The sequence below is a fragment of the Salvelinus alpinus genome, chromosome 30 (genome assembly GCF_045679555.1).
Source record: "Salvelinus alpinus chromosome 30, SLU_Salpinus.1, whole genome shotgun sequence".
Taxonomy (NCBI): Eukaryota; Metazoa; Chordata; class Actinopteri; order Salmoniformes; family Salmonidae; genus Salvelinus; species Salvelinus alpinus.
The window spans coordinates 38,104,363-38,126,227 of record NC_092115.1 but is presented as its reverse complement, the minus strand read 5'-3'; the positions used below and the strand labels follow the sequence as shown (position 1 = coordinate 38,126,227).

The 21,865-nt window shown below is 43.1% G+C and overlaps 1 protein-coding gene across 2 annotated transcripts; it reads left to right on the top strand.

Annotated features, from left to right (window-relative positions):
• The first annotated feature begins 3,662 nt into the window (after positions 1–3,662).
• Positions 3,663–21,568, top strand: LOC139560104 (endothelin receptor type B-like). Of its 2 annotated transcripts, none has more exons than XM_071376611.1 (8): positions 3,663–4,075; positions 4,216–4,658; positions 18,467–18,579; positions 18,779–18,983; positions 19,594–19,743; positions 19,869–20,002; positions 20,099–20,207; positions 20,342–21,568. In XM_071376611.1, the coding sequence occupies exons 2-8, from the start codon at positions 4,233–4,235 to the stop codon at positions 20,474–20,476; spliced, it is 1,272 nt and encodes a 423-aa protein (XP_071232712.1). In that variant the 5' UTR covers positions 3,663–4,075; positions 4,216–4,232; the 3' UTR covers positions 20,477–21,568. The 2 variants fall into 2 exon arrangements, with proteins under 2 accessions (XP_071232712.1, XP_071232711.1); XM_071376610.1 differs by having other exon boundaries at positions 4,211–4,658.
• Positions 21,569–21,865: the final 297 nt, after the last annotated feature.

Sequence of the window (21,865 nt, the reverse complement as noted above, 5' to 3'; positions counted from 1 at the left end):
GAGGATTCAGGTCTGTGTTACTCTTATCTGATTGGAGATTGATTGGTTTTATATTTTTCTAATGAGGTTTAAAATTCAGTAATCGATTGACACGCAACATCACGTCAGTTCCTTCTCAAATGTCATGGGAAAAGTTGAGTTAAACTTCTCACCATAGAACTGTACTCGCCTTTCATATGACAGTGTTCACATACGAGCATGTATAAAGCACGCCTGGTTCAGTAATGGTCAATTCCATGGGAACAGAATCGAGCTAGGACTCCGATTTTTCACCTAAATGTATACTAAACAAAAAGCATTGATTTCAAAGTTTAACAATCCATACAACTCTACTGTATGCACGAGGACTACTTTTACCAATTTACAACGACACATTGTAAACAAAACACATTCACTGGAAGAACTGTGCAGATGCAAAGTTTGGTAACAGAATTTCTGATCAACCTCCCTCAGTTTTTTTTTGTGACCAATTTTAAGATTCAAAGATGCCATCAGAAAGAAAGGTGTGCCAGCTATGACATAGCCTCGGCCGAGTCCCCGACAAGCGGATGTTCCAGTTTCCAGGGGAAATGGGAAGACAGCCCGTGATGCCGACTTCTGCTTTTGGACGCACCATCTTTAACTCCTCCTCCACATTGACTGGATTGGTTGAACAGTGCAGAAGAGAACCTCCCTCTCCACCTCCTTTTTTCTTCTTCTCCTCGTCAAGACCAGTATGTACGGGATCTACACTGAGTGTAAAAAACATTTGGTACACTGCTCTTCCCATGACACATTTGGGCATTCTAAACGCTGGCTATTTTAATGACCTCTGCCCATTTGGGAAATGCTCAGTACAGGGAAATGTATCGTCCCCATATCTTCTGGTTAAGGTGTGTATCCTCACACACACACACCTGTATGGACACAAGAAGGGGTGGGCAGTCTGTCCGAATTACATTTGATTCCACAACTTAAAAACACCAGTGCCTGGGGCAAAAGTTCCCTCCAGACGCACTCTTTTCTTCGCTCGCTCTCTTCTTTTTTTGTTGTTCAGGGGTGAATGTTTTTCTCGGAGACAAAGGGAGGTTGTTCACTCCGAGCATTCATGGTATCCACATGAAACTCTTGTATAATGATCCATCCTAGAACCCTCTGGCCACATCTCTAAACCCTGCTATGTGTACTGTGTCAACACATCCTTAGTCCAACTCCTAATCTATTGTATCCATCTATCCATTGCTTTATCTCTGTCATATATATACACATATCTATTCTCCATTGTCCCAATTCACACTTCTCTCACTCTGCATGTGCATCAACCCATCTCTCTTCGTCTCACTCATGCAGTTTGATTTGAGACTGGTGAAATAAGTCAACTTATCAGAAGTTGTTCAAAAGAGTATAAAAAAAAGGTACTATTTGTACTTTTGTGGTGTACAATATCTAAGAAGGATTTTCATCCAGCTTTGGGTCTTATGCTCCTCATCTCCCAACATAACCTACAGTAACTCATGTTTACCCTACCAATGTTATTTGCTCCAAGCGCCAAACAATATACAGAAACAGTCTATGAGTGTTGTGTGAAACAAGTGATGCTTCTGTTGCTCCGTTTCAACAAGGAACATCCAGCTTTCCCTGCAGCGAGTCCTGACTCTGGGTGTGCTTGTGTCTGTGCAAAGACAAAGCGCCAGGACTTCCCATTGCCACTCTGTAGGGGTGGTGTGTCAATCTGCGTTATCTGTCAGGAGTTTCAACCTCTTGATTTGATTCTAAAAGTCTATTTTGCTGTTCGAAGGCCAGGGGTTAGAGGTTAGAGTTCCAGGGCTAGAGGCACACTAGAGTACTAAGCTGCATGTGTGTGTGCGCGCGTGTGTGTGGCCTAGGTCACACAAGACATGACTCAGCAGGACTGGGAACATGGCTTAGGGCTATTGGGGTGAAAGATCAGACTCTGTTGGATGTCCAAGGAGGGGTCCTGGTTGAGACTGTATTCACTTGTTTCAGACATCGCTCACAAAACTCTCCATTGTCCTAAAGCAGGGGTATCAAAAAGTAATTTTGCCAATGGGGACAATTCTTTAAAGGCAAATATCAGGAGGGCTGCAGTTGGCGGGAACAAAAACTTAGTCAACTTTTTATTTCCTTTTCTTTCAAATAAACCAACGATATACTTATATGCCCGCAGTATATTGCAGATGCGGAAGTAGAAAGGTGCGGCCTGGGGAGGGAAGGGAGAAGAGTTATGGAGCTGGGGAGAAGGAGGACTGAGGAATTAGATTTGGGGTGTGGGGAGGGGAGGGAGAAGAGTTATGGAGCTGGGGAGAAGGAGGACTGAGGAATTAGATTTGGGGTGTGGGGAGGGGAGGGAGAAGAGTTATGGAGCTGGGGAGAAGGAGGACTGAGGAATTAGATTTGGGGTGTGGGGAGGGAAGGGAGAAGAGTTATGGAGCTGGGGAGAAGGAGGACTGAGGAATTAGTTTTGGGGTGTGGGGAGGGAAGGGAGAAGAGTTATGGAGCTGGGGAGAAGGAGGACTGAGGAATTAGATTTGGGGTGTGGGGAGGGAAGGGAGAAGAGTTATGGAGCTGGGGAGAAGGAGGACTGAGGAATTAGATTTGGGGTGTGAGAGAGTGAGCGGGAAACTGTCGCTCCTTCGTAGGACGTCAGTAATGTTATTAGTTTATTTTTGGTTGATAACAGCCTGTATGCCTCTGCCCAGACAGACAGACACCAGAGCATTCTCTCCTCATACAGTTTGGTAAGAAAGGCCACTTTGTTTACAGCGCAGACAACATTACTGAACACACGCACGCTCGCAAAACCACAATGCTACACTCACTCACTCATCTTGGTGAAAGAGGCTGGATAAGGGAAGCATAACTGTATAAACATGGTCTAGGGTTCATGGACTCCAGTCTGAAGACTGGAATGTGGGCTCTATTCCTCTCTAGAAAAAACACACAAAACACACACATACCAAGTCCCTGTGGTGGGACTCCTGTGAGTTACCGAAAGGTTTGTGTGTTTCTTGCAGAGAGGCGAGAGAGCAGATATGAGCAGAGTGAAAGAGACCAGGTAAGTTATTCTAATTCATTTTGACGATGAGGACCAATGCAATGCTCTCCCTCTCTACCTCTGGGACGGTGATCAATCACAAGAATAAACCCATCTGGTAGTGACAGTATTATGGCAGGTAACAGTACAGCTCTCGGCAAACAGCCGCAGGTGTGGATAGAATATAGATCCTACAGAATCGAATATATTATTATCTCCCAAACCGTGGTTAAGATAAATACAGGATTTTGAACTCCATAACTCGAAATCAGGAAAAATCCAGACAAGCCTAACCTTTCAGCTGTTTTTCAGTTGGATGGAGGAATTCCTGTAAAATGGCCAAAGGCTATAATCTGAGAGGTCTTGCCCTGACTCCCATGGTGACAAGATGCACCTCAGTCACAGTCGTAACAGGGCACAAAGTTCCACGGTCATAAAATATGTTCTTCCCCTCACTTTATTGAACAATAAATACGTTTTAAGCAGCTATCCCGCTGGCATACACTAAATTCTATCCACTGGATTGTTCTTTCTCTCTGAAGAAGGGAGGGGTCAAGTGGAGGCAGTAATCGCTGTAACGGATGACAGTGCCCAAGGATTTAAAGTTGTTAGACTGTGGTCTGCGCACGGAGCCAGTAGGGTAACGGGACCAGAAAAGGATAGAAGTCTGTACCATCAAATTGGACATTTTGGTTCATTTTCTATAACTTTTTGGGCTATTTGACCTGTTTTTTGTCTCACTGAGATATAACATATGTTTAAACTTTAGAACTAGCAGAGCACACATGCCAACAACTACCAGACAAGGATCAACATCAAAACATCATGTGGACGTGGGAAGAGAATTGATGAGGAGCGTTTGGACAAGATAACCATGACATAAATTTGGAATAATTCCGTTTTTTTCTGTAACCATTACTGCCCTTCTATATAAGTTGGGGAAGTCGTTTTCAAACGTTTTATTATCAACTGGGAGAGGAGGCCTACCAAAGCAAACTGTTACTCAAGGTATCTTAAGAGAAGCATTTTTCCATCTTGCAGGTAAGAAAAGTGTTTTCTTCTGACATTCACCTGCTCATGTCTCGTTACATTGAACTCTTAGATGCAATTGGTGGGGGGGATATTTTGGGCTGTGTTCCTGTTTTGAAATGACAGCCTAAAGATTTCACGTTTCAGAGCAGCCAATGAGAGATCAAGAATGATTATGACGAAGACCTTGTTCATCTGTTTCCCGCTGGTTCTCCTGGCGGGACATCTCCTCGTGGTTACCGGACAAGCCAACGAGCCCAACCAACCAGAAGTCCTGCCGTCCGCCACACAGAAACCAGTAGTCTCTGGTAGAGAGAGCCTGGCGAGGTTCAACGCCAATGTCTCCGCTCCTCGGCACATGCGGCCTTTACCGCCGATGTGCTCGGGGCCTACCGAGATCAGAGACACATTTAAGTACATCAACACTGTGGTATCGTGTCTCGTGTTCATAGTCGGTATTATCGGGAACTTCACGCTCCTAAGAATCATCTACAAGAACAAGGGCATGCGCAACGGCCCCAACATTCTCATCGCCAGCCTGGCGCTGGGAGACCTGCTGCACATTGTGATCGATATTCCCATCAATGTGTACAAGGTGAGAACAATCAAGCACACGCCAACATAAGATACACACGCGCATGCACCATGCGCACGCACCATGCACACACACCATGCACACACACCATGCACACACACGCACATCCACACAGTGGTCAAGTGGTACAAGGTGAGAAACAGGCTGTACTGTAATATTGGGTCAAAAATATTTTCTCTGTCCGCGTACGTCTTACCCGGTCATACAATAGCATACGAATTGGATGATGTAACTCATCATACATCTTTGAGGATGTGTAGTATTACACGTCTTTATCTGAGACCAAGTTGCGCTATAACAACAAGGGAGAATTATTGATGTTGGTGGTTAGGGGAACTAAAGACAAAAGGTAGCAGGTTAGGTGAATTGGGTTTAGTTTAGAATAAGGGTTAAGGGAAGCTAAAATGCTACAGTTGTCCCCGATGCGACTCGAACATGCAACCTTTGGATTGCTAGACTGTAGTGGATTACTTCCACCCATCCTCCCCACTTTTGTTTCTGTCTCAAGTAACTACATCATTAGTAGGTATCATACACTGAGTGTACAAAACATTAAGGACACCTGCTCTTTCCGTGACATAGCTTTCACCTGGTCAGTCTATGATCCCTTATTGGTGTCACTTGTTAAATCCACTTCAATCAGTGTAGATGAAGGGGAGGATACAGGTTAAAGAAGGATTTTTAAGCCTTGAGACAATTGAGACATGGATTGTGTATGTGTGCCATTCAGAAGATGAATGGGAAAGACACAAGATTGAAGTACCTTTGAACGGGGTATGGTAGTAGGTGCCATGTGCACCGGTTTGTGTCAAGAACTGCAACGGTGCTGGATTTTCACGCTCAACAGTGTCCCGTGTGTATCAAGAATGGTCGACCTCCCAAAGGACATCCAACCAACATGACACAACTGTGGGAGGCATTGGAGTCAACATGGGCCAGCATACCTGTGGAACGCTTTCGACACCTTGTAGAATCCATGCCCCGACGAATTGAGGCTGTTCTAAGGGCAAGGAGGGGTGGGGGGGATACGTAAAGTATTATTTTGCATTGCTCTGAGGCCGGCAGTGGGGTGTTTTCATGGATGCCCCCCCCAAAAATTACCTAAAATACAAATAAACATAAAATAATGTAGTCTTTCGTGTCTGTGTTTCATAATTGTCCTTCAATTCGCAACTGGCTGAATGTATTCCACGCAAGAAAGCATCCGAGTGAGCAAAACAGCGCTCCTCTGTCTCTTTATGTGTAGGCCAGAAGTCAGAAAATTACATACACCTTAGCCAAATACATTTAAACTCAGTTTTTCACAATTCCTGACATTAAATCCTCGTAAGAATTCCCTGTCTTAGGTCAGTTCGGATGACCACTTTATTTTAAGAATGTGAAATGTCAGAATAATATTATAGAGAATTATTTATTTCAGCTTTTATTTCTTTCATCACATTCCCAGTGGGTCAGAAGTTTACATACACTCAATTAGTATTTGGTAGCATTGCCTTTAAATTGTTTAACTTGGCTCAAAAGTTTTGGGTAGCCTTCCACAAGCTTCCCACAATAAGTTGGGTGATATTTGGCCCATCCCTCCTGACAGAGCTGGTGTAACTAAGTCAGGTTTGTAGGCCTCCTTGCTCGCACACGCTTTTTCAGTTCTGCCCACAAATCTTCTATAGGATTGAGGTCAGGGCTTTGTGTTGGCCACTCCAATACCATGACTTTGTTGTCCTTAAGCCATTTTGCAACAACTTTGGAAGTATGCTTGGGGTCAATGTCCATTTGGAAGACCCATTTGTAACCAAGCTTTAACTTCCTGACTGATGTCCTGAGATGTTGCTTTAATATATCCACATAATTGTCCCTCCTCATGATGCTATCTATTTTGTGAAGTGCACCAGTCCCACCTGCAGCAAAGCACCCCCACAACATGATGCTGCCACCCCCGTGCTTCACGGTTGGGATGATGTTCTTCGGCTTGCAAGCCTCCCCCTTTTTCCTCCAACATAACGATGGTCATTATGGCCAACAGTTCTATTTTTGTTTCATCAGACCAGAGGACATTTCTCCAAAAAGTACGATCTTTGTCCCCATGTGCAGTTGCAAACCGTAGTCTGGCTTTTTTATGGCGATTTTGGAGCAATGGCTTCTTCCTTGCAGAGCGGCCTTTTAGGTTATGTCGAGATAGGACTCGTTTTACTGTAGATATAAATACTTTTGTACCTGTTTCCTCCAGCACCTTCACAAGGTCCTTTGCTGTTGTTCAGGGATTAATTTGCACTTTTCGCGACAAAGTACGTTCATCTCTAGGAGACAGAACGTGTCTCCTTCCCGAGCGGTATAATGGCTGGTGTTTATACTTGCGTATTATTGTTTGTACACATGAGCGTGGTACCTTCAGGCGTTTGGAAATTGCTCTCAAGGATGAACTAGACTTGTGGAGGTTTACAATTTGTTCTGAGGTCTTGGCTGATTTCTTTTGATTTTCCCATGATGTCAAGCAAAGAGGCACTGAGTTTGAAGGTAGGCCTTGATATACATCCACAGGTACACCTCCAATTGACTCAAATTATGTCAATTAGCCTGTCAGAAGCTTCTACAGCCAGGAATTTTCCAAGCTGTTTAAAGGCACAGTCAAATTAGTGTATGTAAACTTCTGACCCATTGGAATTGTGATACCGTGAAATATAAGTGAAATAATCTGTCTGTAAACAATTGTTGGAAAAATTACTTGTGTCATGCACAAAGTAGATGTCCTAACCGACTTGCCAAAACTCTAGTTTGTTAACAAGAAATTTGTGGAGTGGTTGAAAAACGAGTTTTACTGACTCCAACCTAAGTGTATGTAAACTTACGACTTCAACTGTATCTGATGCTGTCTGGTCTAAAAGAGTATGGCATTGTTGCCGCCCATACGATTGAATGCAAGGGAAGCCAGTGAGCATTTGGACTCGCTTGATAAAAAAATTATTATAATAATACCATTGAGCTAAACTGAGAAAGCGAACTGTGAATGGTCCTGGCAAAAAGGTGTTAAGGGAAGCCAGTTTGGATTTGGCTTCACTCCTATCACATCACATTGAGAGCGATACGTAATTCACAGAAACAACTTGAATTGTTGCATCTCGTTGTGTTGTTGTCCTCCGGTGGCTAGCTAACTAAAATTGCCGCTTTCTTGAATTAGGTAATGTAACTGTTTGTTACATGCAATATGCCTTGTGGAGTTCACCCAACAGAGGTTGCTCTCCGATTTTGTGATGAAACAAAGGTGTGGTTTAATTTATTCTGCCACTGTGTCTTCTTATTGTCTCGGCCTTTAGGCCTATATATTACGGTCGCAAGGCATATGAACTAACAGGTTATAGAGCAAACAACACAATTATCACAACACATAGGTTGTAATATGGCTTTTTTTCTGGCTTTGCTTCTTCAGTGAGGCCAGGCTGCCCCAGTAAGCTTGTTTTATTTTCAAAATCACTCGTCAGGCTAGAATCTTATCATGCTTATCATGCAGACACTAGTCTGCAAGCCAAATACATTCTTCTCCTCAGACCACATTCTGTATCACAGTAGCTAGGTCTCTGTATCACAGTAGCGACACTACAAAAGTATGTGGACACCTGCTCGTCGAACACCTCATTCCAAAATCATGGGCCTTAATATGGAGTTGGTCCCCGCCTTGCTGCTATAACAGCCTCCACTCTTCTAGGAAGGCTTTCCACTAGATGCTGGAACATTTCTGCAGGGACTTGCTTCCATTCAGTCACGAGGATTAGTGAGGTCTGTCACTGATGTTGGGCAATTAGGCCTGGCTCGCAGTCAGTGTTCCAATGTGTTCCAATGTGTTTGATAGGGCTGAGGTCAGGGCTCTGTGCAGGCCAGTCAAGTTCTTCCACACAGATCTCGGCAAACCATTTCTGTATGGACCTTGCTTTGTGCACGGGGACATTGTCTGCTGAAACAGGAAAGGGCCTTCCCCAAACTGTTGCCACTAAGTTAAAGGTCCTCAATGATGTCACCATTGCCCTTAATTCTAAGCAATATTGTGCTGCTATTTTTATTGACTTGGCCAAAGCTTTTGATACGTTAGACCATTCCATTCTTGTGGGCTGGCTAAGGAGTATTGGTGTCTCTATGGGGTCTTTGGCCTGGTTTGCTAACTACCTCTCTGAGTGCAGTGTATAAAGTCAGAAAATCTGCTGTTTCAGCCACTGCCACGCTCTTCTCAATTTACATCAACAACATAGCTAAGGCAGTAGGAAGCACTCTCATTAATTTATATGCAAATGATAGTCTTATACTCAGCTGGCCCCTCCCCGGATGTTGTGTTAAGTGCTCTACAACAAAGCTTTCTTAGTGTCCAACAAGCTTTCTCTTCCTTTAACCTTGTTCTGAACACCTCCAAAACAAAGGTAATGTGGTTTGGTAAGAAGAATGCCCCTCTCCCCACAGGTGTGATTACTACCTCTGAGGGTTTAGAGCTTGAGGTAGTCACCTCATACAAGTACTTGGGAGTATGGCTAGATGGTACACTGTCCTTCTCTCAGCACATATCACAGCTGCAGGCTAAAGTTAAATCTATAGTTGGTTTCCTCTATCGTAATCGCTCCTCTTTCACCCCAGCTGCCAAACTAAGAGCGGCTAGATGTTCTTTACCATTCGGCCATCAGATTTGCATTCAATGCTCTTTATAGGACACATCACTGCACTTTATACTCCTCTGTAAACTGCTCATCTCTGTATACTCGTCGCAAGACCCACTGGTTGATGCTTATTTATAAAACCCTCTTAGGCCTCACTTCCCCCTATCTGAGATATCTACTGCAGCCCACATCCTCCACATATAACACCCGTTCTGCCAGTCACATTCTGTTAAAGGTCCCCAAAGCACACACATCCCTGGGTCGCTCGTCTTTTCAGTTAGCTGCAGCTAGCGACTGGAACGAGTTGCAAAAACACTCCAACTGGACAGTTTTATCTCAATCACTTCATTCAAAGACTCAATCATGGACACTCTTACTGACAGTTGTGGCTGCTTTGTGTGATGTGTTGTCTCTACCTTCTTGACCTTTGTGCTGTTGTCTGTGCCCAATAATGTTTGTGCCATGTTTCTGTGCTGCTACCATGTTGTGTTGCTACCATGCTGTTTTGTCATGTGTTGCTGCCTTGCTATGTTGTTGTATTAGGTCTCTCTTTATGTACTGTTGTGTTGCCTCTCTTGTCGTGATGTGTGTTTTTTAAATTTTTTATTATATATTTATATTTTATTTTTAATCCCAACCCCTGTTCCCGCTGGAGGCCTTTTGCCTTTAGGGAGGCCGTCATTGTAAATAAGAATTTGTTCTTAACTGACTTTCCTAGTTAAATACAAAAATAAAAAAAGTTGGAAGCACAGAATTGTCTAGAATGTCATTGTATGCTGTAGCATTAAGATGTCCACATACTTTAGTGTAGGCCTGTATCCCAGTAGCTAGGTCTCTGTATCACAGTAGCTATAGGTCTCTGTATCACAGTAGCTATAGGTCTCTGTATCACAGTAACTACGTCTCTGTATCACAGTAGCTATAGGTCTCTGTATCACAGTAGCTATAGGTCTCTGTATCATAGTAGCTATAGGTCTCTGTATCACAGTAGCTATAGGTCTCTGTATCACAGTAGCTATAGGTCTCTGTATCACAGTAGCTATAGGTCTCTGTATCACAGTAGCTAGGTCTCTGTATCACAGTAGCTATATGTCTCTGTATCACAGTAGCTATAGGTCTCTGTATCACAGTAGCTATACGTCTCTGTATCACAGTAGCTAGGTCTCTGTATCACAGTAACTAGGTCTCTGTATCATAGTAGCTATAGGTCGCTGTATCACAGTAGCTATAGGTCTCTGTATCACAGTAGCTATAGGTCTCTGTATCACAGTAGCTATACGTCTCTGTATCACAGTAGCTAGGTCTCTGTATCACAGTAGCTATAGGTCTCTGTATCACAGTAGCTATAGGTCTCTGTATCCCAGTAGCTATAGGTCGCTGTATCACAGTAGCTATGGGTCTCTGTATCACAGTAGCTATATGTCTCTGTATCACAGTAGCTATAGGTCGCTGTATCACAGTAGCTATAGGTCTCTGTATCACAGTAGCTATAGGTCTCTGTATCACAGTAGCTATAGGTCTCTGTATCACAGTAGCTATAGGTCTCTGTATCACAGTAGCTATAGGTCTCTGTATCACAGTAGCTATAGGTCTCTGTATCACAGTAGCTATAGGTCTCTGTATCACAGTAGCTATATGTCTCTGTATCATAGTAGCTATAGGTCTCTGTATCACAGTAGCTATAGGTCTCTGTATCACAGTAGCTAGGTCTCTGTATCACAGTAGCTATAGGTCTCTGTATCACAGTAGCTATAGGTCTCTGTATCACAGTAGCTAGGTCTCTGTATCACAGTAGCTATAGGTCTCTGTATCACAGTAGCTATAGGTCTCTGTATCACAGTAGCTATATGTCTCTGTATCACAGTAGCTATAGGTCTCTGTATCACAGTAGCTAGGTCTCTGTATCACAGTAGCTATAGGTCTCTGTATCACAGTAGCTATAGGTCTCTGTATCACAGTAGCTATATGTCTCTGTATCACAGTAGCTATATGTCTCTGTATCATAGTAGCTATAGGTCTCTGTATCACAGTAGCTATAGGTCTCTGTATCACAGTAGCTATAGGTCTCTGTATCACAGTAGTTATAGGTCTCTGTATCACAGTAGCTATAGGTCTCTGTATCACAGTAGCTATAGGTCTCTGTATCACAGTAGCTATAGGTCTCTGTATCACAGTAGCTATAGGTCTCTGTATCATAGTAGCTATAGGTCTCTGTATCACAGTAGCTATAGGTCTCTGTATCACAGTAGCTATAGGTCTCTGTATCACAGTAGCTATAGGTCTCTGTATCACAGTAGCTATAGGTCTCTGTATCACAGTAGCTAGGTCTCTGTATCACAGTAGCTATATGTCTCTGTATCACAGTAGCTATAGGTCTCTGTATCACAGTAGCTATACGTCTCTGTATCACAGTAGCTAGGTCTCTGTATCACAGTAACTAGGTCTCTGTATCATAGTAGCTATAGGTCGCTGTATCACAGTAGCTATAGGTCTCTGTATCACAGTAGCTATAGGTCTCTGTATCACAGTAGCTATACGTCTCTGTATCACAGTAGCTAGGTCTCTGTATCACAGTAGCTATAGGTCTCTGTATCACAGTAGCTATAGGTCGCTGTATCACAGTAGCTATGGGTCTCTGTATCACAGTAGCTATATGTCTCTGTATCACAGTAGCTATAGGTCGCTGTATCACAGTAGCTATAGGTCTCTGTATCACAGTAGCTATAGGTCTCTGTATCACAGTAGCTATAGGTCTCTGTATCACAGTAGCTATAGGTCTCTGTATCACAGTAGCTATAGGTCTCTGTATCACAGTAGCTATAGGTCTCTGTATCACAGTAGCTATAGGTCTCTGTATCACAGTAGCTATATGTCTCTGTATCATAGTAGCTATAGGTCTCTGTATCACAGTAGCTATAGGTCTCTGTATCACAGTAGCTAGGTCTCTGTATCACAGTAGCTATAGGTCTCTGTATCACAGTAGCTATAGGTCTCTGTATCACAGTAGCTAGGTCTCTGTATCACAGTAGCTATAGGTCTCTGTATCACAGTAGCTATAGGTCTCTGTATCACAGTAGCTATATGTCTCTGTATCACAGTAGCTATAGGTCTCTGTATCACAGTAGCTAGGTCTCTGTATCACAGTAGCTATAGGTCTCTGTATCACAGTAGCTATAGGTCTCTGTATCACAGTAGCTATATGTCTCTGTATCACAGTAGCTATATGTCTCTGTATCATAGTAGCTATAGGTCTCTGTATCACAGTAGCTATAGGTCTCTGTATCACAGTAGCTATAGGTCTCTGTATCACAGTAGTTATAGGTCTCTGTATCACAGTAGCTATAGGTCTCTGTATCACAGTAGCTATAGGTCTCTGTATCACAGTAGCTATAGGTCTCTGTATCACAGTAGCTATAGGTCTCTGTATCATAGTAGCTATAGGTCTCTGTATCACAGTAGCTATAGGTCTCTGTATCACAGTAGCTATAGGTCTCTGTATCACAGTAGTTATAGGTCTCTGTATCCCAGTAGCTAGGTCTCTGTATCACAGTAGCTATAGGTCTCTGTATCACAGTAGCTATAGGTCTCTGTATCACAGTAGCTATAGGTCTCTGTATCACAGTAGCTATAGGTCTCTGTATCATAGTAGCTATAGGTCTCTGTATCACAGTAGCTATAGGTCTCTGTATCACAGTAGCTATAGGTCTCTGTATCACAGTAGCTATAGGTCTCTGTATCACAGTAGCTATAGGTCTCTGTATCACAGTAGCTAGGTCTCTGTATCACAGTAGCTATATGTCTCTGTATCACAGTAGCTATAGGTCTCTGTATCACAGTAGCTATACGTCTCTGTATCACAGTAGCTAGGTCTCTGTATCACAGTAACTAGGTCTCTGTATCATAGTAGCTATAGGTCGCTGTATCACAGTAGCTATAGGTCTCTGTATCACAGTAGCTATAGGTCTCTGTATCACAGTAGCTATACGTCTCTGTATCACAGTAGCTAGGTCTCTGTATCACAGTAGCTATAGGTCTCTGTATCACAGTAGCTATAGGTCTCTGTATCACAGTAGCTATGGGTCTCTGTATCACAGTAGCTATATGTCTCTGTATCACAGTAGCTATAGGTCGCTGTATCACAGTAGCTATAGGTCTCTGTATCACAGTAGCTATAGGTCTCTGTATCACAGTAGCTATAGGTCTCTGTATCACAGTAGCTATAGGTCTCTGTATCACAGTAGCTATAGGTCTCTGTATCACAGTAGCTATAGGTCTCTGTATCACAGTAGCTATAGGTCTCTGTATCACAGTAGCTATATGTCTCTGTATCATAGTAGCTATAGGTCTCTGTATCACAGTAGCTATAGGTCTCTGTATCACAGTAGCTAGGTCTCTGTATCACAGTAGCTATAGGTCTCTGTATCACAGTAGCTATAGGTCTCTGTATCACAGTAGCTAGGTCTCTGTATCACAGTAGCTATAGGTCTCTGTATCACAGTAGCTATAGGTCTCTGTATCACAGTAGCTATATGTCTCTGTATCACAGTAGCTATAGGTCTCTGTATCACAGTAGCTAGGTCTCTGTATCACAGTAGCTATAGGTCTCTGTATCACAGTAGCTATAGGTCTCTGTATCACAGTAGCTATAGGTCTCTGTATCACAGTAGCTATAGGTCTCTGTATCATAGTAGCTATAGGTCTCTGTATCACAGTAGCTATAGGTCTCTGTATCACAGTAGCTATAGGTCTCTGTATCACAGTAGCTAGGTCTCTGTATCCCAGTAGCTAGGTCTCTGTATCACAGTAGCTATATGTCTCTGTATCACAGTAGCTATAGGTCTCTGTATCACAGTAGCTAGGTCTCTGTATCCCAGTAGCTAGGTCTCTGTATCACAGTAGCTATATGTCTCTGTATCACAGTAGCTAGGTCTCTGTATCCCAGTAGCTAGGTCTCTGTATCACAGTAGCTATAGGTCTCTGTATCACAGTAGCTAGGTCTCTGTATCCCAGTAGCTAGGTCTCTGTATCACAGTAGCTATATGTCTCTGTATCACAGTAGCTAGGTCTCTGTATCACAGTAGCTATAGGTCTCTGTATCACAGTAGCTAGGTCTCTGTATCCCAGTAGCTAGGTCTCTGTATCACAGTAGCTATATGTCTCTGTATCACAGTAGCTAGGTCTCTGTATCACAGTAGCTAGGTCTCTGTATCACAGTAGCTATATGTCTCTGTATCACAGTAGCTATAGGTCTCTGTATCACAGTAGCTATACGTCTCTGTATCACAGTAGCTATAGGTCTCTGTATCACAGTAGCTATAGGTCTCTGTATCACAGTAGCTATAGGTCTCTGTATCACAGTAGCTAGGTCTCTGTATCCCAGTATCTAGGTCTCTGTATCACAGTAGCTATATTTCTCTGTATCACAGTAGCTAGGTCTCTGTATCACAGTAGCTATGGGTCTCTGTATCACAGTAGCTATAGGTCTCTGTATCACAGTAGCTATAGGTCTCTGTATCACAGTAGCTATAGGTCTCTGTATCCCAGTAGCTATAGGTCTCTGTATCACAGTAGCTATTGGTCTCTGTATCATAGTAGCTATAGGTCTCTGTATCACAGTAGCTATAGGTCTCTGTATCACAGTAGCTATAGGTCTCTGTATCACAGTAGCTATAGGTCTCTGTATCACAGTAGCTAGGTCTCTGTATCACAGTAGCTAGGTCTCTGTATCACAGTAGCTATATGTCTCTGTATCACAGTAGCTAGGTCTCTGTATCACAGTAGCTATATGTCTCTGTATCACAGTAGCTATAGGTCTCTGTATCACAGTAGTTATAGGTCTCTGTATCACAGTAGCTAGGTCTCTGTATCCCAGTAGCTAGGTCTCTGTATCACAGTAGCTAGGTCTCTCTATCCCAGTAGCTAGGTCTCTGTATCACATTAGCTATGTGTCTCTGTATCACAGTAGCTAGGTCTCTGTATCACAGTAGCTATATGTCTCTGTATCACAGTAGCTATAGGTCTCTGTATCACAGTAGCTAGGTCTCTGTATCAAAGTAGCTAGGTCTCTGTATCACAGTAGCTATAGGTCTCTGTATCACAGTAGCTAGGTCTCTGTATCACAGTAGCTATAGGTCTCTGTATCACAGTAGCTATAGGTCTCTGTATCACAGTAGCTAGGTCTCTGTATCACAGTAGCTAGGTCTCTGTATCACAGTAGCTATATGTCTCTGTATCACAGTAGCTAGGTCTCTGTATCACAGTAGCTATATGTCTCTGTATCACAGTAGCTATAGGTCTCTGTATCACAGTAGTTATAGGTCTCTGTATCACAGTAGCTAGGTCTCTGTATCCCAGTAGCTAGGTCTCTGTATCACAGTAGCTAGGTCTCTCTATCCCAGTAGCTAGGTCTCTGTATCACATTAGCTATGTGTCTCTGTATCACAGTAGCTAGGTCTCTGTATCACAGTAGCTATATGTCTCTGTATCACAGTAGCTATAGGTCTCTGTATCACAGTAGCTAGGTCTCTGTATCAAAGTAGCTAGGTCTCTGTATCACAGTAGCTATAGGTCTCTGTATCACAGTAGCTAGGTCTCTGTATCACAGTAGCTATATGTCTCTGTATCACAGTAGCTATAGGTCTCTGTATCACAGTAGCTAGGTCTCTGTATCAAAGTAGCTAGGTCTCTGTATCACAGTAGCTATAGGTCTCTTTATCACAGTAGCTATAGGTCTCTGTATCATAGTAGCTATAGGTCTCTGTATCACAGTAGCTATAGGTCTCTGTATCACAGTAGCTAGGTCTCTGTATCAAAGTAGCTATGTCTCTGTATCACAGTAGCTATAGGTCTCTGTATCATAGTAGCTATAGGTCTCTGTATCACAGTAGCTAGGTCTCTGTATCACGGTAGCTATAGGTCTCTGTATCACAGTAGCTATAGGTCTCTGTATCACAGTAGCTATAGGTCTCTGTATCCCAGTAGCTATAGGTCTCTGTATCCCAGTAGCTATAGGTCTCTGTATCACAGTAGCTATAGGTCTCTGTATCATAGTAGCTATAGGTCTCTGTATCACAGTAGCTATAGGTCTCTGTATCACAGTAGCTATAGGTCTCTGTATCACAGTAGCTATAGGTCTCTGTATCACAGTAGCTAGGTCTCTATATCCCAGTAGCTAGGTCTCTGTATCACAGTAGCTATATGTCTCTGTATCACAGTAGCTAGGTCTCTGTATCACAGTAGCTATATGTCTCTGTATCACAGTAGCTATAGGTCTCTGTATCACAGTAGCTATAGGTCTCTGTATCACAGTAGCTATAGGTCTCTGTATCACAGTAGCTAGGTCTCTGTATCAAAGTAGCTAGGTCTCTGTATCACAGTAGCTATAGGTCTCTGTATCACAGTAGCTATAGGTCTCTGTATCACACTAGCTATAGGTCTCTGTATCACAGTAGCTATAGGTCTCTGTATCACAGTAGCTATAGGTCTCTGTATCACAGTAGCTATAGGTTTCTGTATCACAGTAGCTGTAGGTCTCTGTATCACAGTAGCTATAGGTCTCTGTATCACAGTAGCTAGGTCTCTGTATCACAGTAGCTAGGTCTCTGTATCACAGTAGCTAGGTCTCTGTTACATATTTTCCTTAACTGCTGAAATCCCCTTCTGTCTCTGTTATGCTTGAATAGTTCACTGAACAAAAATATAAAAGCAGCATCTAAAGTGTTTCATGAGCAAAAAATAATAATAACATTTGGAAAATTGCAGACAATTTTCATACCCTTATAAGCTTATTTCTCTCAAATGTTGTGCACAAATTTGTTTATGCCTGTTAGTGAGCATTTCTCCCATGCCAAGATAACCCATCCATCTAACATGTGTGGCATATCCATAAGCTGAATAACCAGCATGATCATTTCAAAGGTGCACCTTGTGCTGGTGACAATTAAAAAGGTCACTCTAAATGTGCAGTTTTGTCACACATCACAATGCCACAGATGTCTCAATTTTTGAGGGAGAGTGCAATTGGGACGCTGACTGCAGGAATGTCCACCAGAGCTGTTCAGAGAATTGAATGTTAATTTATATACCATAAGCTGCCTCCAACGTCATTTAGAGAATTTGGCAGTATGTCCAACCAGCCTCACAACCGCAGACCACGTGTAACCACGCCAGCCCAGGACCTCCACATCCGGCTTCTTCACCTCTGGGATGTCTAAGGCAGGGCTGCCCAAACCTCTTCCTGGAGATCTATCATCCTGTGGGTTTTCAGTCCAACCTGAATTTAACACACCTGATTCTACTAATTAGCTGCTCAACAACAACTTAACTAGCTGAAACAGATATGCTAAATTAGGTTTGGACTGAAAACCTACAGGACAGTAGATCTCAAGGAAGAGGGTTGGGCAGCCCTGGTCTAAGGGGGGGGGGGTCCTGAGGATAATTGATGTCTGTAATAAAGCCCCTTTTTGCAATTTCTCATGTCTTACGCATTATATATAAAACAAATGGTTCAAATTGGATGTTAGGTACTATATTTATTGAATAATATATGAATATAAATTAAAATGGTCAATTTGGGTGCAATTGATTATCTTAATTTTCTAACAACGTAAACAATTTCAAAACAATCTGAGATGGTGGGTGTTGAAGTCCTCTTTCTTGTGCTTTTTGAGGTGGAACGACCCTGGATAGAGTATTACAGATATTTGGGTAATGGGAGGCCAAACCTTAAATTATGAAATGCATACCAGAAGAATCTATCTGTGTGCTGTGGAGGTATGATCACCACATGTGATTCCAATACAGTAGGGTGAGATTGACCCTCAATGCTGATCTAGGGTCAGTTTGGTGTTAACCTCCACATGTGATTACAATAGGCCTCATAAGCAGGCATTAAAAACCCCATACAGGTTAGCAAATAGAGATTCGTGTCTTCAACTCATGACTGGTAAAAGCATCTAAACTTTCATTGTTTATACAATATCATGAAGTAGATTCATAGCGTGAAAAGCATAGTGCGAAATTTTGTGTTGTGCTTTATGTTATGGCCCGCTAGCCTATTTAAAAAATATTTACATAGAAACGACGTGGTAATCATTAAATACCATATGGTTAATATAATTACATGACAGATCATTGGGAATAACCCTGATTTCTCTATCCCCCTGTCTTTACCCCTAGCTCCTAGCCGAGGATTGGCCGTTTGGTGTAGGTCTGTGTAAACTAGTACCGTTTGTCCAGAAAGCTTCAGTGGGCATTACTGTGCTGAGCTTGTGTGCTCTGAGCATTGACAGGTATGTTAACACGCACACGCGCACACACACACACACACACACACACACACACACACACACACACACACACACACACACACACACACACACACACACACACACACACACACACACACACACACACACACACACAGTTGTATTTATTGACTACACAGAAAACGTTGCCCTAATGTTTCTCCCCCTGTGCCCCTACACCCAGGTACCGCGCGGTAGCGTCGTGGAACCGTATTAAGGGGATCGGTGTTCCCAAGTGGACGGCTATAGAGATCGCACTCATCTGGCTGCTGTCCATACTGCTGGCGGTCCCTGAGGCTATAGCCTTCGACATGCTCGCCATGGACTACAAGGGAGAGCACCTCCGCATCTGTCTGCTACACCCCATGCAGAAATCAGGCTTTATGAGTGTGCGTAGACACACGCATGAGCACACAAGCAAGAACCGCACGCACACACCTTGAACGCACGCACACAAACAACAGTAGGCTATCGGGAGTGTCCCTGGTTGGGGCCTGGTGTGGGAAAGGGGCAGTTGTTTGCCGACTCCCCTTGTGCTCACCCTGATTTGAAAAAATCAGTCATTTGACTTTTGAGGCCCCTGTTTGTCTGGATAAGGAGGTTTGAGTGTGTCTGTTGTCACAAGTGCGAGTGCATGTGTGTGTGTGCGCGCGTCTCAGAGAGCCCAATAGATGATAGGTTGAGCTTTTGTGGTTGTCGTCCCAAAGAGGTTTTAGATGAAGTGACGTGTTACCAGAAGTGAACTACGTTACACAGACCCTTTTGGTCTGCTTGAGGTTACTCCTTCTCACGCTTCTTCACGTCCGTCATACTTCAGCATTAGGATTTGGCTCCCAACTAACTCCCAAGCCTATAGAACCAGTCAGAGTCCGATTTTCTCCACAGTCCGTGGCTCTTTCTAATGGGTATTTTGCATTGTGAACTGCAGTAGCCTTAAACAGAGTTTCCATTTATCCGGTGTGCCCTGTATTTATTGGTGTTTTCTTTGTGTTCGTCCAGTTCTATAAGACAGCTAAGGACTGGTGGCTGTTCAGTGTGTATTTCTGCCTCCCTCTGGCCATTACCGCCGTCTTCTACACCCTGATGACTTGTGAGATGCTGAGGAAGAAGAACGGAGTCCAGATCACCCTGAGTGACCATCTCAAACAGGTAACCTCTCTCTTCACCCTTCATCTTCAGCCTAAATCATTTAGATGTGTCTCTTTTACTTATGAAGGGCACTGTAGCCAGATAGTTGGATTAGTTGGCTGATCGATTGATCTCTGTGTGTGTAGAGGCGTGAGGTGGCTAAGACCGTGTTCTGCCTGGTGCTGGTGTTTGCTCTATGCTGGCTGCCCCTCCATCTCAGCCGCATCCTCAAGCTCACCATCTATGACGAGAAGGACCCCAACCGCTGTGAACTGCTCAGGTGAGGAATGTCTTTGTGCCCCACTCATGCTACACTGACCTTAATATTGTAAATAGGAGATGAAATAGCATGTTGTGTGTGTGTGTGTTTCTCCAGTTTCTTCCTGGTTCTAGACTACATAGGGATCAACATGGCGTCTCTTAACTCCTGCATCAACCCCATCGCTCTCTACATGGTCAGCAAGCGTTTCAAGAGCTGCTTCAGGGTAAGACAGACGCACACACAGCATCTAAACAGCGTGCCAAATAGGGTTAACCCCTGATGGGCTTATATGTATGTACAAAGAGCTAATGTTCTCTCTCTCTCTATCTCTATCTCTATCTCTATCTCTATCTCTAGTCATGCCTGTGTTGCTGGTGTCTGCCAGCGGAGATGTTGATTGATGAGAAGCAGTCCTGTATGAAGCTCAAAGTCACAGACCGGGCCTCCGACCAGAGCAACTCACGTGCTACTAACAAGTACACTTCAGCATGAAAGGGGCCCCGTGCACTCAATGAAGTACCGTATGATGTGCTCTAAAGGACTAATTGAAGATCAGTCATGTAACCTGATCCTGACTGAAACCATTATGAGACGGCCATAAGATGTGTCCTAAGAAGTGCCCTTACTCAGTAGATGTAGTTTTAAACCACTAAGAGAAAATAAGTGCCCTAAAGGACTGATCCAGCGAAGTCTCCTCTGACTGGAGGAAGAAGTAATCAAATGTACTTAAACCCACAAGTGTTGCGGACAGGGTTCCCTCAAAGTTTTGGTTCAGAATAAACTGTCAAATCGCCAGAAATTCAGCTAGAAATTAGTTTAATTTATAAAAATCTGTTAATTTAGGAAATCTGTTCCCAAGAATTCCCACAAATATTTTTTTTAAAGAGACGTGATCGTCTCTAAATGTAATTCAAGGTATGAAATTACAGGGTTTTCTCTCTCTTTTTGGGCTTAGTTGTGGTCAGTTTGCAGTGTACAAATTATGTTCCAGCCCCCCGACCATCCGATACGTTGTCTACCCCTGGTCTAGAATGTTTAGCTGGGAGAGTGTTGATGGAGAAGAGGATCATTTGGAGAAAGATGAGTGGAGGGAGAGAGGTTCAATGCATACAATCAGATATTAGTATTATTGATGACGAATGGCACAACATAGAGTTGTCCTATTGTGGAGAAATGACACTGCCGGTTGTGACTCCCCCTGGTTATAACCTCTATAGGAATGTTCATAAGGTACACGACATAAGGCAAACCCAAAGGGGCTGTGGCAGAGGCGTCATAGTGAAAATGCCTGAGGTTGAGACATAGGGAACGTTATATGAACATTGCAAGAAGGTTGAAGTATTGTACTGTATAATATATGTGTGGCTTTTTTAACATATCCCGTATACTACTCTGAACTCAAGGACTTAAGAATGAATTCGTCTTCACGCCTTTGCTAAATTGCTTTTACACACTGTTTGATATTGCTATTTGATATTGCTAGGATTTGACTTGGATAGTTTGCTATGGCGTCTTTGAATGTTTGACTTCATGTTCTGTGTTGCTACTAGGGTCGATCTGTTTCTCATTAAACTGCTGATCTGATTGGGTCTGACTTTCGTGTGAGGCGATCATAAATGGCAACACTTTCCAAACATTCTCTCAATAGGTTCATTGCAAAAAACAGTTCAGAGTCTCATGTATGATTATTTTAGTATTCTGTAGCTTTCTGGACTGCCACCCAATTGTAAAAATAGATTGATTTCTTAGGATTTAATAGCGAGGGTGACAAGCCAGAGACGGTTATTGGGGACTTGGATGAGAGGGAGAGGATACATTTGAAGTCGTTTTTCTCTTCATATGCCCTGCAGTTCTGTGTTTTTCTGTCTTATATAGTAAGGA

Bases quoted from the DNA above. Each gene is read 5' to 3' on its own strand.
- LOC139560104 (XM_071376611.1), top strand. From the start codon at position 4,233: ATGATTATGACGAAGACCTTGTTCATCTGTTTCCCGCTGGTTCTCCTG. The intron at 18,580-18,778 runs GTATGTTAACAC...CCCTACACCCAG, and splicing joins TGTGCTCTGAGCATTGACAG to GTACCGCGCGGTAGCGTCGT. The intron at 20,208-20,341 runs GTAAGACAGACG...CTCTATCTCTAG, and splicing joins GTTTCAAGAGCTGCTTCAGG to TCATGCCTGTGTTGCTGGTG.